At 39.4% G+C, this 12,345-nt stretch overlaps 3 protein-coding genes across 3 annotated transcripts; all 3 read left to right on the top strand.

The window, feature by feature from the left end:
* The first annotated feature begins 240 nt into the window (after positions 1-240).
* Positions 241-1,584, top strand: LOC143864814 (G-type lectin S-receptor-like serine/threonine-protein kinase LECRK2). Its single transcript, XM_077375661.1, has one exon. The coding sequence runs from the start codon at positions 241-243 to the stop codon at positions 1,582-1,584; it is 1,344 nt and encodes a 447-aa protein (XP_077231776.1).
* Positions 1,585-5,669: 4,085 nt separating this feature from the next.
* LOC143864808 (uncharacterized) lies at positions 5,670-8,541 on the top strand. The gene is made up of 3 exons (XM_077375648.1): positions 5,670-5,698; positions 5,802-8,138; positions 8,229-8,541. Exons 1-3 carry the CDS (start codon positions 5,670-5,672, stop codon positions 8,539-8,541), a joined length of 2,679 nt encoding a protein of 892 aa, XP_077231763.1.
* Positions 8,542-9,914: 1,373 nt separating this feature from the next.
* On the top strand, positions 9,915-12,061 carry LOC143860844 (uncharacterized). The gene is made up of 8 exons (XM_077371683.1): positions 9,915-10,334; positions 10,457-10,642; positions 10,719-10,811; positions 10,890-10,991; positions 11,094-11,393; positions 11,485-11,559; positions 11,659-11,883; positions 11,980-12,061. The coding sequence occupies exons 1-8, from the start codon at positions 9,924-9,926 to the stop codon at positions 12,001-12,003; spliced, it is 1,416 nt and encodes a 471-aa protein (XP_077227798.1). The 5' UTR covers positions 9,915-9,923; the 3' UTR covers positions 12,004-12,061.
* The last annotated feature ends 284 nt before the right edge of the window (positions 12,062-12,345 follow it).

Below are 12,345 nucleotides of genomic sequence, written 5' to 3'. Positions count from 1 at the left end.
CAAGATCTAATCGGAATGCACTAGAGATGGGTTATACACTGATTTTCAGTATATAGAGTAGATGACTGGGAAACCCTTGACTTGGAAGTCAGCATGAGAAGAGTCTCTTGTAATTTTTTCAAACTCTCCGGGCGAAGACATAGAGACCCATTAATTCATCTATAAAAAAACAAGTAGAGGGAGGTGAATGAATAATACATTGCTTTTCTCTGTTCAATCAAAATTTATACTAAATCTCAAATGGCATCTGCTCTTGATAATCCTCTGCTCTTCTTGCTTGTTCTTCTTTTTCCCCTTTCTGCCATGGCTCAAACTAATGGTACGATAAGTTTGGGCTCTAGTCTCTCTACCAGTGACAATTCTTCATGGGTTTCACCTTCTGGTTATTTCGCATTCGGGTTCAAACCTGTTGCAGACAAAAATCTCTTCTTACTTGCAATCTGGTTCGACAAAGTACCAGAAAAAACTATAGTTTGGTCTGCACACAGAGGTAATCTTGTGCTTTATGGATCGAAAGTCGAGTTGACGAGCAGTGGACAACTTGTGCTGAGCAATAATCAGGGACAAGAGATATGGACGGCTCAAGTCACTACCGGTAGTGCCACCTCAGCTGCCGTTCTCGACACTGGGAATTTGGTGCTCTTGAATTCGAATTCTGGTATCACTTGGCAGAGTTTCGATCATTCCACGGACACCATCTTGCCTTCACAGATATTGGATATGGGCACCACGCTATCTTCTCGTGAAACAGAGACCAACTACTCGAGCGGAAAGTTTGAGCTTCGTTTCCAAACAGATGGGAATCTCGTGCTTTACACAACAAATCTCCTTACCAATTATCTTTACAATGCTTACTGGAGTAGCGGCACTGCAGGAACCAATTCTCAGATGATCTTCAATCAGTCAGGTTACATTTACCTCAGGCAAACAAATGGGAGCGTACACAACCTCACTTTGGGAAACATAGTTTCAACCAGAGACTGCTACCACAGAGCAACACTTGATTTTGACGGAGTTTTCAGGCAATATATATACCCCAGGAACTGGGCTGGTGAGTCCTGGTCTATTGTATGGTCGGTGCCAAGTGACATTTGTACGGCAATTGCCGAAAGTATTGGCAGTGGAGCTTGTGGGTTCAATAGCTACTGCATACTAGATTACACTCAAAGGCCTCGTTGCTACTGTCCACCCAATTATTCCTACCTTGATTCCAGTAACACTTTCAAGGGATGCAAACCGGATTTTGTTCCTCAAAGTTGTGAGCCTGGTGGATCAGGGGAAGAGCCTAGACCTCAATTCCAAATGACAGAGTTGCCAAACACAAATTGGCCGATGTCTGACTCTGAAGGATATAATTCAAAAAATGAAGACGAGTGCAGAGGACGCTGCTTGGGTGATTGTTTGTGTGCGTTAGCCATTTTCACTGGTGTAAACTGTTACACGAAGAAGCTCCCACTCTCAAATGGGACGATAGGGACTGGAACAACAAAGGCACTCATCAAAGTTCCCCAAGGAAATTCCACTTCTCAGTTTCCATTTCAAAGGGAAATGTGTTTTTCATTTTTGGAGCAAGAAGGAATATAATTCCATAAAAATAAAAAGATAAAAAAAAGTGCCCTTTGTATTTAGTAAATTTTCATGGAACTCATGAAGCATTTATAGGCTTGTAGCCCGCTTTAGTAGTTTGCGGTGTACTAACGATATATATCTATCTTTCTACTATAATAAGCAAGCTGGGAGGAAAAGTTCAGGCTTTTTTGAATTTTTTGAAAATTCTGTAGAATTTTCAAAAAATTCTGTGGAATTAACACCTCACTTTTCTTGACTTTTTTAACAAAGCACTACAACAAAATCCTCAATTACCAGCGGCAATTTACCAGCGGTTTTGAAAACCGCTGCTGGATGTTGGTATTTAGGCGCGGTTTTTTAGCCGGCCGCTGGTAGATCGTTGGAGAAAAAAGAAAGCAAAAATACCTACTCGCGCTTTTCTCTCCCGCGCTACCCACTCCCTCACTTTTGCTCTCCCGCGCTACCCACTCCCTCACTTTTCTCTCCCGCTCTCTGTTTTCCCTCTTTTCCATCCTCGATCGTCTGCGATTGATGATCGAGGAGACGGGAAACCCTAATCTCCCGTGTCTTTTGCTACCTCTTTTCCATCGTCGTCTGCAATTGGCGAAGGAGACGTGAAACCCTAATTTTCTGTGACATTTAGAAGCCCAACACTGTCGTCAAACTCTAATCTCCACTACAGATTGATGAAGGAGATGAAACTGAGGAAGATAGAATCATAGAAGCTTCCATTGCTCTGTTTTTTTAGGGTTCAACCATTCTTTTTCATTTATTTTCTAGGGTTTTGACCACCCCTTTCCATTTGGCTCCATCTCCACGCCATCCCTGTTTTTGGCCACTGTGAAACGAAGAAGAGGGCATTTGGGGTTAGGGTTCATTCCGTCTGGCCTGAGATCTACACCGTCGTTCCAAGCATGTGAGTTCTCCTGATTCCTCTTTTCTTTCTGAAGAAGGGTTTCAAGGTATTGCTTATTAGTTTCAGATCTAGAAGCATTTTTTTCATTTTATGTCTTAGATCATGGTAGGTTATTTTTTCCTCCTCTCTCTTTCTTTATAAACATGTGCCAAAGCTCTGTATATTGTTTTCACTTTTACCCATTTTCTAATTTTCGATGTAGGGTTCTTTTAATTCATCAGCAATATTGGTTACTTTGAGTGAAATTAGTGAGTTGTTCACTTTTTATATGGATTTGGTTTTTAGGGCTTTTAGTATTTGGTATTGTTTGATCACTATTCTTTTTTATCACTATTCTTTATAGTCGTCAATCATCTCATATGCCTACATTCTAAGCAAATGAGCATTTCTCCCTGCTCTGATCTATGATACAGTGAATCATAATACTTGCATGTTCCAGGTTTGACAAAATGCATGTGAAGGACATTTGTAATTTGAACTCTTGAAAATTCCTGACACTTGGGGCTTGTGGATGCCCTCTGCATAGTGAGATTTAAGCTCCGAGAAACTCATTTCACTCCCTGTTCTTTTGATTTTTCATGTAATCTGACCACTCTTCTGATAGATTTGAAGGTCCTTAGTCCTCACAAAATAACCAACATCTGATTGCCAAGTCTTGGGTAAGATTGAGCTCAGAATTATTTAAAACATAGGTAATTGTTTTGAACTAACCATGGTCTTCATATTTGTTGGTCCAGCTTCTGTCCAAGTCCATTTAGACCCTTAATCCACTTGGTTACGGTTCCTTCACAAGCAATTATTCCATATCTTGAAGCTAGCCTACACAAATACCTCTATTATTGGAATTCTTGTGTGAACCTTTTAACTTCAAGTAAATTTAGGAATGGTGGTTATTTCGTAAGCTGCAAAATCTGAGCCGAGTTGATAGTTTTGTGGCTGCTACTATCGTGCACGGTTTGAATTTGTGAAAATTGAAGCACAAAATAACTAGAGCTCAATTTCTTGTATAAATTCATTTGTGTTGATTCAGAGATTTATGTCTTTTATCTTTCCTGGTGGGATGGAATTGTATATCTTATGCACGTGTTACAAGTACCATGTGTAGACCTAGCAGAAAGCCACAAGTGAAAATGGATGGTATTCACTGGCGTGTTTGGTTGAGCGCAAGCACAGTGATACTGTTGGGTATTGTTAATGCACTTTGAGTTTGAATTCCTAGTTCCTACTTTCATGACAATAATGGCACATGGAGGTTCTGTTTGTCTTGTTTAAATAAACTTCAAGTTTGAGGGGTTGTTAACTTCGATCATAGTGCAAGATATTAAGCAGAGAGCCTTTCACCACTGGTTCCATAAACAGTCTGGAACCAGCCACAAAGTATATTGAACTTCGAGCTTCCGCACGTACCACTTATTACTCTGCATCAAAAGCTATTGTTCTTAGCTTTTGCATCACAATTGGCAGATCAGTTTTCCCACCTCATCTAAAGGGAGGTCAGCCGACAGTTACAAGCATGAAAGTGCAACTTTCTGATCTTAGCGAGAAGCAGGATACCCTTGAAGCTTGTCGGAGGATTCTATTTTGTATTGAATCTATTGTTTGTTTGAACATTTCCCTCAAAGGTCGATCTAATTTATGAAGAATTTGAAGGCACTTCCACAGCCACCGTCATCAAGGACACTCAAGCCTACCCAAAAAAGAAATAAAAAATGAAGGGCACTCATGCCTACCAAAAAAAAATCAAGGACCTCAAAATTTCTCATCATAGGGACGTGGATTTACACCTAGTGAAGTTCAAAATCACCATAACTCGTAACGACAGGGCTTCGGTCAGCCAAGCCCCAATCATCGACAAGGTCAAAATGCACATTAATTTCAACAACAAGAGTTTCAGCGTCAACCTCTAAGAAATCGTAGATCTAACACTCCGGAAAAAAGACAAATGTTGTATCTGTAAAAAGGCAGGACATACTGCCTTGAAATGCTAGAATCAATTGGAATATTCATAGTTTGATGAAGAGATACCACAAACTTTATTAGCCTTGTCTGTAATTGATCCAAATGACAACACATGATATTGAGACGCTTGTGCAATATCTCATATGACCGATGAACCATGTAACCTCTCTAAACTTATTTCATATACTGGTCTTGACAAGGTGGTGTGTGGAGATGAGAATTCTCTGCCATTTCACATATTGGTAAACCTTGCTTATTGGTCAGATCTGGATCTTTACCCTCGAAGAATTTTTCTTCTATTTTCTGAGATGAAGAAAAAATTTCTGTTTGTCAGTCAACTTAAAAAGGATTTGTCATGTAATTTTGAGTTCTCATCTTACTCTGTTTTCATTAAGAATTAGAAAACAGGAAGGATACTAGCAAATAGGACTAGAAGAGGATGTCTATATGCTCTTGAGTACGAAAGGAAAAGTCTTTTTTTTTCCACTAAAGTCTGGAAAGGCGCCAGAGCCTAATGTTTTAGTCGGCCATTCTCATTCTAGCATAATTCAGATAGTGGTTTGATTAATGTTGGTTGTTGAAACAATAAGCCTAGTATTTGTAGTAGTTGTCAACTAGGCAAAAGTTGCAAACTTTTCTTTGCAGAAAGAAATAAATTGGCTATATCTCCATTAGCAAAAACTCATTCAGATTAGTTGGGGCTGACCCAATTGCTTCCAATCAACCATTCAAATACTATGAATATTATACTTGATTTACTTAGTATCCGATTTTTACTTACTCTCAGAAGCCGCTGCTTGAGCAGAAGTTATCTGCTAGTGCAGCTATGCAGTGGAAGCTACGTGTGTGTGTGTCCGCGCACGTGGACTGAAGCACCATGACTCTCATGCAAGAATTAAATTAATATCTATGCCTGCAAAACTCCAGAGTCCAGACGAAGTAGTTTTATCATAATTTTGTAATTGTAAAGAAAAATATTTCTTAAATTTGGACAACATGTCTTCATCCATTCAATCCTTTCTTTTCGACATCGCATTCCCTTATTCCCGCGAGTCAACTACCCTTTTTAATACATGTTGCTTATACATGTTAATGTATTGAGAAGGTGATTTTTTAATATTTCAAAAGCAATGACCTTTGTTATTAGGATGTTCATATAAGTTGAATATTGTGATCTACCTGGCATCCTCAGTTGTACGCGTCTACGGAAAAATCTCAAAAAGTCATGGATCGAAGTTGGATCCAACTTCCAAGGTATGACTATGATAGCGTTTAGGTTTTTCAAATGTGGAAGAAATTGGATTGATTATGTATAATTTTAATATGTTTAATTTGTGTTCGCTTTGGGATACAATAGGAATGACCCGGCGTACGAGGAAGGAGTTTCTCAATTTCTTAACTTCGCGTTTACTCATGGAGCTCATGGAGGAAAGATATTCTGCCCATGTAACAAATGCGGCAACGTTAGATTGGTTGATCGAGAAGAGGCCGAGGGACATTTGTTGTGGAATGGGATGCTCTTGGGCTACAGTAGATGGGTTAATCATGGGGAAGGGTCATCTCGTGCTGTGAGTAATAATGAATACCAAGCACCTCATGAACCAATTATACAAGATGAAATGCACGAACTATTGAATGATATACACCCAAGATCGATCCATGATCATGATAATAGACCACTAGATGAGGAGGGTCATTCAGCAGATGCACGTATGGACGAGCTTAATGGAGATGCGGATAAGTTTTTTAAACTATTACAAGATGCGGAGCAAAAATTATACCCAGGAAGCAAGTTCACTAAATTATCCTTCGTGGTTCGATTGTTTCACATAAAGTGTCTTAATGGGTGGAGCAACAAATCATTCACCATGTTGCTTGAGTTGTTGAAAGAGGTACTTCCTGAGGGTGAAGCATTACCGAAGTCCTTTTATGAAACGAAGAAGATTATTAGGGATTTGGGCCTCCATTATGACAAAATAGATGCATGCCCCAATGATTGTATGCTATACTGGAAGGAAGCCTCCAATGATTCTCAATGTCGTATTTGTGGGGCTTCAAGGTGGAAAACAATTGAAGGGAATTCAGATGAGCAGAGAACCCATTCATCCACAAGAGAGCAAAAAGTTCCTGCAAAGATTTTGCGTCATTTTCCTTTGAAGCCAAGGTTGCAGAGGTTGTATATGTCAACTAAAACAGCTTCTTTCATGACATGGCATTATGAGAACCGTACCAAAGACGATATATTAAGGCATCCTGCAGACTCTACGGCCTGGCAAACTTTTGACTACATATATCAGTGGTTTTCTTCTGAACCTCGCAATGTTAGACTTGGATTAGCAAGCGACGGCTTCAATCCATTTAGGACGATGAGTATTGCTCACAGCACATGGCCCGTTGTGCTCATTCCATATAATCTGCCACCATGGATGTGCATGAAGCAACCATATATAATGTTGTCATTGTTAATTCCTGGCCCTTCTAGTCCCGGGAATGACATTGATGTCTACTTACAACCTCTGATCGAAGAGTTGAAGGAATTATGGGTGTCAGGTTTGCAGACTTATGACGCATCGAGGCAGGAGACATTTCAGATGCATGCATCACTTTTGTGGACGATTAGCGACTTCCCTGCATATGCTAACTTGTCGGGATGGAGCACCAAAGGGAAACTGGCCTGTCCTTCTTGTAACAAGGACACATGTTCTCTGCGTTTGAAGCATGGAAGGAAGTTTTGTTACATGAGACACCGACGATTCTTAGAGGCCAACCACAGATTTAGGTCTGATAAGTCTTCTTTTAATGGCACTAAGGAGAAGAGGTTAGCTCCGATTCCCCTATCAGGGACACAGGTACTGGATCAACTACAAAGCATTAACATCACATTTGGCAAGAAGCAAGATACCGGTGCAAAGAAGCAAGGTAAACGTGGGAAGAAGAGGGTCCAAGAGGAGAGTCCCTTGGAGGAAAACAGTTCTGCCTACGTTGCTAAGAAAAAAGAGAAGCCTCCTAAGGAGCATAATTGGAAGAAAAAAAGTATATTTTTCAGTCTTCCTTACTGGGAATCGCTCTTATTGCGCCACAACCTAGATGTGATGCACATTGAGAAGAATGTTTGCGACAGTGTAATTGGTACATTATTGAATATTGAAGGAAAAACAAAGGACAGTGTAAAAGCACGATTAGATTTACAAGAAATGGGACTGCGAAGGACACTTCACCCAGTGACTACTATAAGGAATAAAACATACTTGCCCCCAGCATGCTTCACAATGTCTCCAAAGGAGAAAGAGGTTCTTTGCAACATCCTGAAGGATGTCAAGCTTCCAGATGGCTATTCCTCAAATATCTCGCGACGTGTGAATGTTCGAGAGCGCAAGATTTCGGGATTGAAGAGTCATGATTGTCATGTTTTGATGCAGCAGCTACTTCCATTAGCTATACGCTCATCATTGCCTAAGAACGTCAGCTCCGTATTGATTGAGCTATGTAACTTCTTCAAAGAATTATGTTCAAAAGTCCTCAATGTAGGCGACCTCCTCAAACTACAAGATAGGATTGCACTAACACTTTGCCATATGGAGAAGATATTCCCTCTTGCCTTTTTTGATATTATGGTGCATTTACCTATTCATTTAGCGGATGAGGCAATGTTGGCTGGACCGGTACAATACCGATGGATGTACCCCATAGAGAGGTATGCACAGTTCATCAAAAAATTTGATTCGATCTTGAAGGTTTTTATAAATTCATATTAGTGAAAGTAATGCACGCTGTGATTGTGTAGGTACCTTCTGACATTAAAGTCATATGTGCGCAATAGAAGTCGTCCCGAGGGATCTATTGCAGAGGGGTACCTGGCAGAAGAATGTTTGACGTTTTGTTCAAGATATTTGGAAGGTGTTGAATCAAAGTTGAATCGGCCGGTAAGGAATGATGAAGATGCACATGTTGAAATGGAAGAAGGATTTTCTATATTCTCACTAGCAGGACGCCCTCTAGGCGAAGTTAAGAGTTGCTCTTTAGATCAAACCACAATTGAACAAGCACATCGCTATGTTCTCTTCAACTGCCCTGCAGTTATTCCATTTATTACGTAAGCCAATTAAATTGTCTTTAATCTATTCGGTAAATACTTGGAAACTCTTTTCTCTTACGTACATTAATGCTTATGCAGAGAACATGTAAACCATATTCAAAGGCTGCATCCTCGTGCTAGGGCAAGGGATATAGAGCAAATTCACAATAAAAAATTTCCAACTTGGTTTGGCACACATGTCAGCTCACACCCACATTAAGCTACTCTTCAACTTTATTTAGCATACACGTTGGTCTTTGCTAATCATTATCAAATTTTGAATAGGTTCAAAATTTGCAGCGGACAAGGAGTGAGCATATATCAGAAAAACTTAGATGGTTAGCTGGGGGGCCAGCGCCCGTCGCTAGGAAATACAAAGGGTTTATTAGTAAAGGTTTCCGCTTTCACACGAAGGCTCGCGAACAGAAAAGGAAAACACAGAATTGTGGAGTTGTTGTCACTGCAAATACAAGAAGTTTTTCAAGTGCCAGGGATCAGAATCCAATAGCAGGAGATATTAGTTATTACGGTGTTTTAACAGATATCATTGAACTTAACTACTTTGGACGCCTGAAGGCATTGCTTTTCAAATGTGATTGGTTTGATGTTGTAACGCCAAACAGGGGAATAAAAATAGATGCGTTCGGTTATACAGTTGTAAATATGACACGTCATATTTATAAAAATGAACCTTTTGTCTTTGCATCTCAAGCTGAGCAAGTATTCTACGTGCAAGATCACCCCGGTAACAAAGACTGGCATGTGGTTGTGAAGACAAAACCTAGGGACTTGTATGAGGTACATGGGAACAATGATGAGGGAGATGTCCAGACCGAGGCAGCAGAAATCCAAAATTTGGAAGACGTAAATAGCTGGGAACGAATAGATATAGTAGGGACAGAAATTGATGAACCGTTGGAACAATTGACCCAGGCAATACCAGATGATGAAGAATGTGATACAGATTCAGATGATAGTGACGGTGATGAGAGTCCCTTTGCCAACGATAAATAAGCGGGATCATATCTCTTTCTCTATTTGGTGTATTGCTTTGATGGTTGATTTGTTTGAATTTTGACAAAATGTCGCTCTTTTCTTAATGTTCTTACATTTGTATACTTTGTGTAGTGGAACACTTGTACCTGTTCTTTTTCTAAGAAATGGTTGAGGGGGTATCATATTTGGGAGTTTTGAATCACTAAATGTTGCTCTATTCTTAATGTTCTTAAATTTATAGGCTTTGTTTACTAAAATACTTACACCTGCTATCTTTTGAACTTTGATGGATACATTATCATCTCCACTTAAATGTCAAATCGTTAAATTGTTATCAATTTGCAATAGTTGTATGCTTATTATTTAAGATATCAATCTCAATTGTTAATCATGTACAGGTGATCAGACATGAGGAAACGCAATCTCACTATGCCACCCTCACATTCTCAGGCCCAAGATACACATGATGATTCCCAGGTAAGACAGGGGGATGAGCAGACCGAGGATATGGATGACCAGGTCGGACACTTGCATACACAACCCTCCTCTGTTCCTGAGACACAGGATGTTGCCTCCTCGTCGAGGAGGTCTTGGAAGAGACGTGGTCCCACTTACTGCAAAGATACATGGGGACGCCCTAGGAGCCAAAGGAAGAGAGTAGTGTTTAATAAATTTGGCCAGCCCGTAGGAAAAATAGGGAAAAAATTCACAAATTTCTTGGGCACTGTAGCAAGACTTGGTGCTAAGTTTCCAATTGACCAATTCGACTGGAGGCAAGTGCCTAACGAAAACAAAGAAGATGCGTGGGAAGTTGTTCAGGTACAATGAAAATAAATTGTATTATTAACTTCCTACAAGTTATTTTAGGAAGTTAGTATTATTTTGATTTTAAATTTTGTTATAATTCCATGGTATTAAAGACTTCTTGCATGTCAATTTAGGATTACTATGATGTTGATGAGATGCATAAGAGTTGGACATTGAGTAATATCGGTACAAAATGGAAAGATTGGAAGTGTTATTTGAGAAAAACTTACTTCAATCCTGGTTTCCCATGCACGGATGATAGAGTAATTGGTGACCAGTGGACGGGTCTCTGCGCCCATTGGCAGTCATCGCTTGCTCAGGTAAAATGCAATCTTATTTTGGTTTTAACATTAATATAAAAAAATTAACATTATTATATTTGGTTGCTAATTTCAGAAGCGCAGTATAACGAACAAGGCTAACCGATCCAAACAAGTGATGATGCACACAAATGGGACTCAGAGCTTCGCATGTAAACGCTATGATTTGGTAATTTCATGAACTTCTAATTTAATTCCTCATTTATATATTGGTTTTGACATGATAAAATTGTTTTCCTGTTGACAGGAGAAAGGAAGTGGCAAGGTTCTTAGCCGCCCTGAACTATTCAAGCTTACTCATACGAAGAAAAATGGGAAGATTGTTGATAAAGCGTCAGAGGATCTGATAGTATGTTATTAAATATAATGTGCCAATACTATATGCTATTTTTTTATTTATTTGGCCGGTTTTATGTTAAGCTTTATTTCTATTTTTTTTTCTTATTTTCAGAAAAAGTTTACACAGTACGAGATGGAGCATCCTGAGTCTTCCAGTAGCAACGTTGCAATTTCCAGAGACGACGCTTTTGCCCATTTCATGGGATCAGAGAGACATGGCAGGGTACGGATGATGGGGTTTGGTACGACCCCAACTGATTGTTTTGGGCCATCACCGAATCGCATGGATTATCGGAGAATGATTGAAGAAGAGCGAAATGACAAAGAACAAATTAGGGAGGATTTTCGCCAGTTTAAGGAGGAGGTGACCCAGCAGCTTCAGAATTTCATGTCAAATTTCAGTGGTAGCCAGGTAATGTTTGAAATTATGTTGCATACAAGTAAGATACAAAAGTGTAAAATGAGTTTTTTTACATAACGTTTCTATTTTATAATAATTTTAGAATACTGCCGATGCGACTCCATCACGAGATGTGACTTCCCCCCCTGCAAGTCACCCGCCTTGCTCCTCCACAGAGGTATAATTGATTTTACATTTTCATGCAGCTATTTCCAATACTTGACTGCTATCATTGACTGTGTAATTTGCAAGTTTTCATTTCCTTAATGTTGCCTAGGTTATTTTGATGAGCTTGGCACGACCGGGGATTGAATTGGCGAAAGGACTTCTTGTGAGTGAAGATCCGGCGACGATAGTTGATGGCACACCGATTGGGCCAGGGTTCTCTCTTGTTAGTGTCAGGGTTATAATAGTGGGCGATGAACTTCTGATAAGACCATCAGGACGACGGAAAACTATTAGAGACGTGGCTGGAGGACATGTCGTTTGGCCATCATTTTGTGTAAGTTTATGATATAATTTTTGTTTTTAATATATTTTTTTATCAGATATTTACTAATCGTTTTCTTTATGGTTGTTTTTTTTACTTTCTTTGCAGGTTAAAGAAGCATCGAGCAATTAAGTTACTTTTATATTTGTAGTACCTTTTTGTAGTTATGGACTTCGATGTTATCTGTTTTTTGTAGTTATGGATGATGAGTGACATCATCATTGGGGACATGCTAAACTATAGATAATCTTCATGTGAACAGTGGTTGGAGATATGCTAAACTCTTGTTCCCATCTATTAGCATTAGAGTAAATTTGGGAATTTGGCATATATTTTAGTATGCCTTCATGTGTTTATTGTGTTTTATGTTGAGTGTTCTTAGATTTCTCTTGCTTCTTAACATACTTACACTGTGTAGGTAGGGTGGGGAAATGTAGATTTTCTACTACCTTTCGGTAGAGTCTAGAGTGCTAC

The sequence above is a fragment of the Tasmannia lanceolata genome, unplaced genomic scaffold, assembly GCF_043159265.1.
Source record: "Tasmannia lanceolata isolate RefF3 unplaced genomic scaffold, GAP_Taslan_0.1 ptg000003l, whole genome shotgun sequence".
Lineage (NCBI taxonomy): Eukaryota > Viridiplantae > Streptophyta > Magnoliopsida > Canellales > Winteraceae > Tasmannia > Tasmannia lanceolata.
This window is presented reverse-complemented; position numbering and strand designations above follow the sequence as displayed.

Coding starts and splice junctions, on each gene's coding strand:
- LOC143864814 (XM_077375661.1), top strand. CDS start 241: ATGGCATCTGCTCTTGATAATCCTCTGCTCTTCTTGCTTGTTCTTCTT.
- LOC143864808 (XM_077375648.1), top strand. CDS start 5,670: ATGGATCGAAGTTGGATCCAACTTCCAAG. Junction 5,699..5,801: donor AGTTGGATCCAACTTCCAAG/GTATGACTATGA, acceptor GGGATACAATAG/GAATGACCCGGCGTACGAGG. Junction 8,139..8,228: donor TGGATGTACCCCATAGAGAG/GTATGCACAGTT, acceptor GTGATTGTGTAG/GTACCTTCTGACATTAAAGT.
- LOC143860844 (XM_077371683.1), top strand. CDS start 9,924: ATGAGGAAACGCAATCTCACTATGCCACCCTCACATTCTCAGGCCCAA. Junction 10,812..10,889: donor CATGTAAACGCTATGATTTG/GTAATTTCATGA, acceptor TCCTGTTGACAG/GAGAAAGGAAGTGGCAAGGT. Junction 11,394..11,484: donor CAAATTTCAGTGGTAGCCAG/GTAATGTTTGAA, acceptor TAATAATTTTAG/AATACTGCCGATGCGACTCC.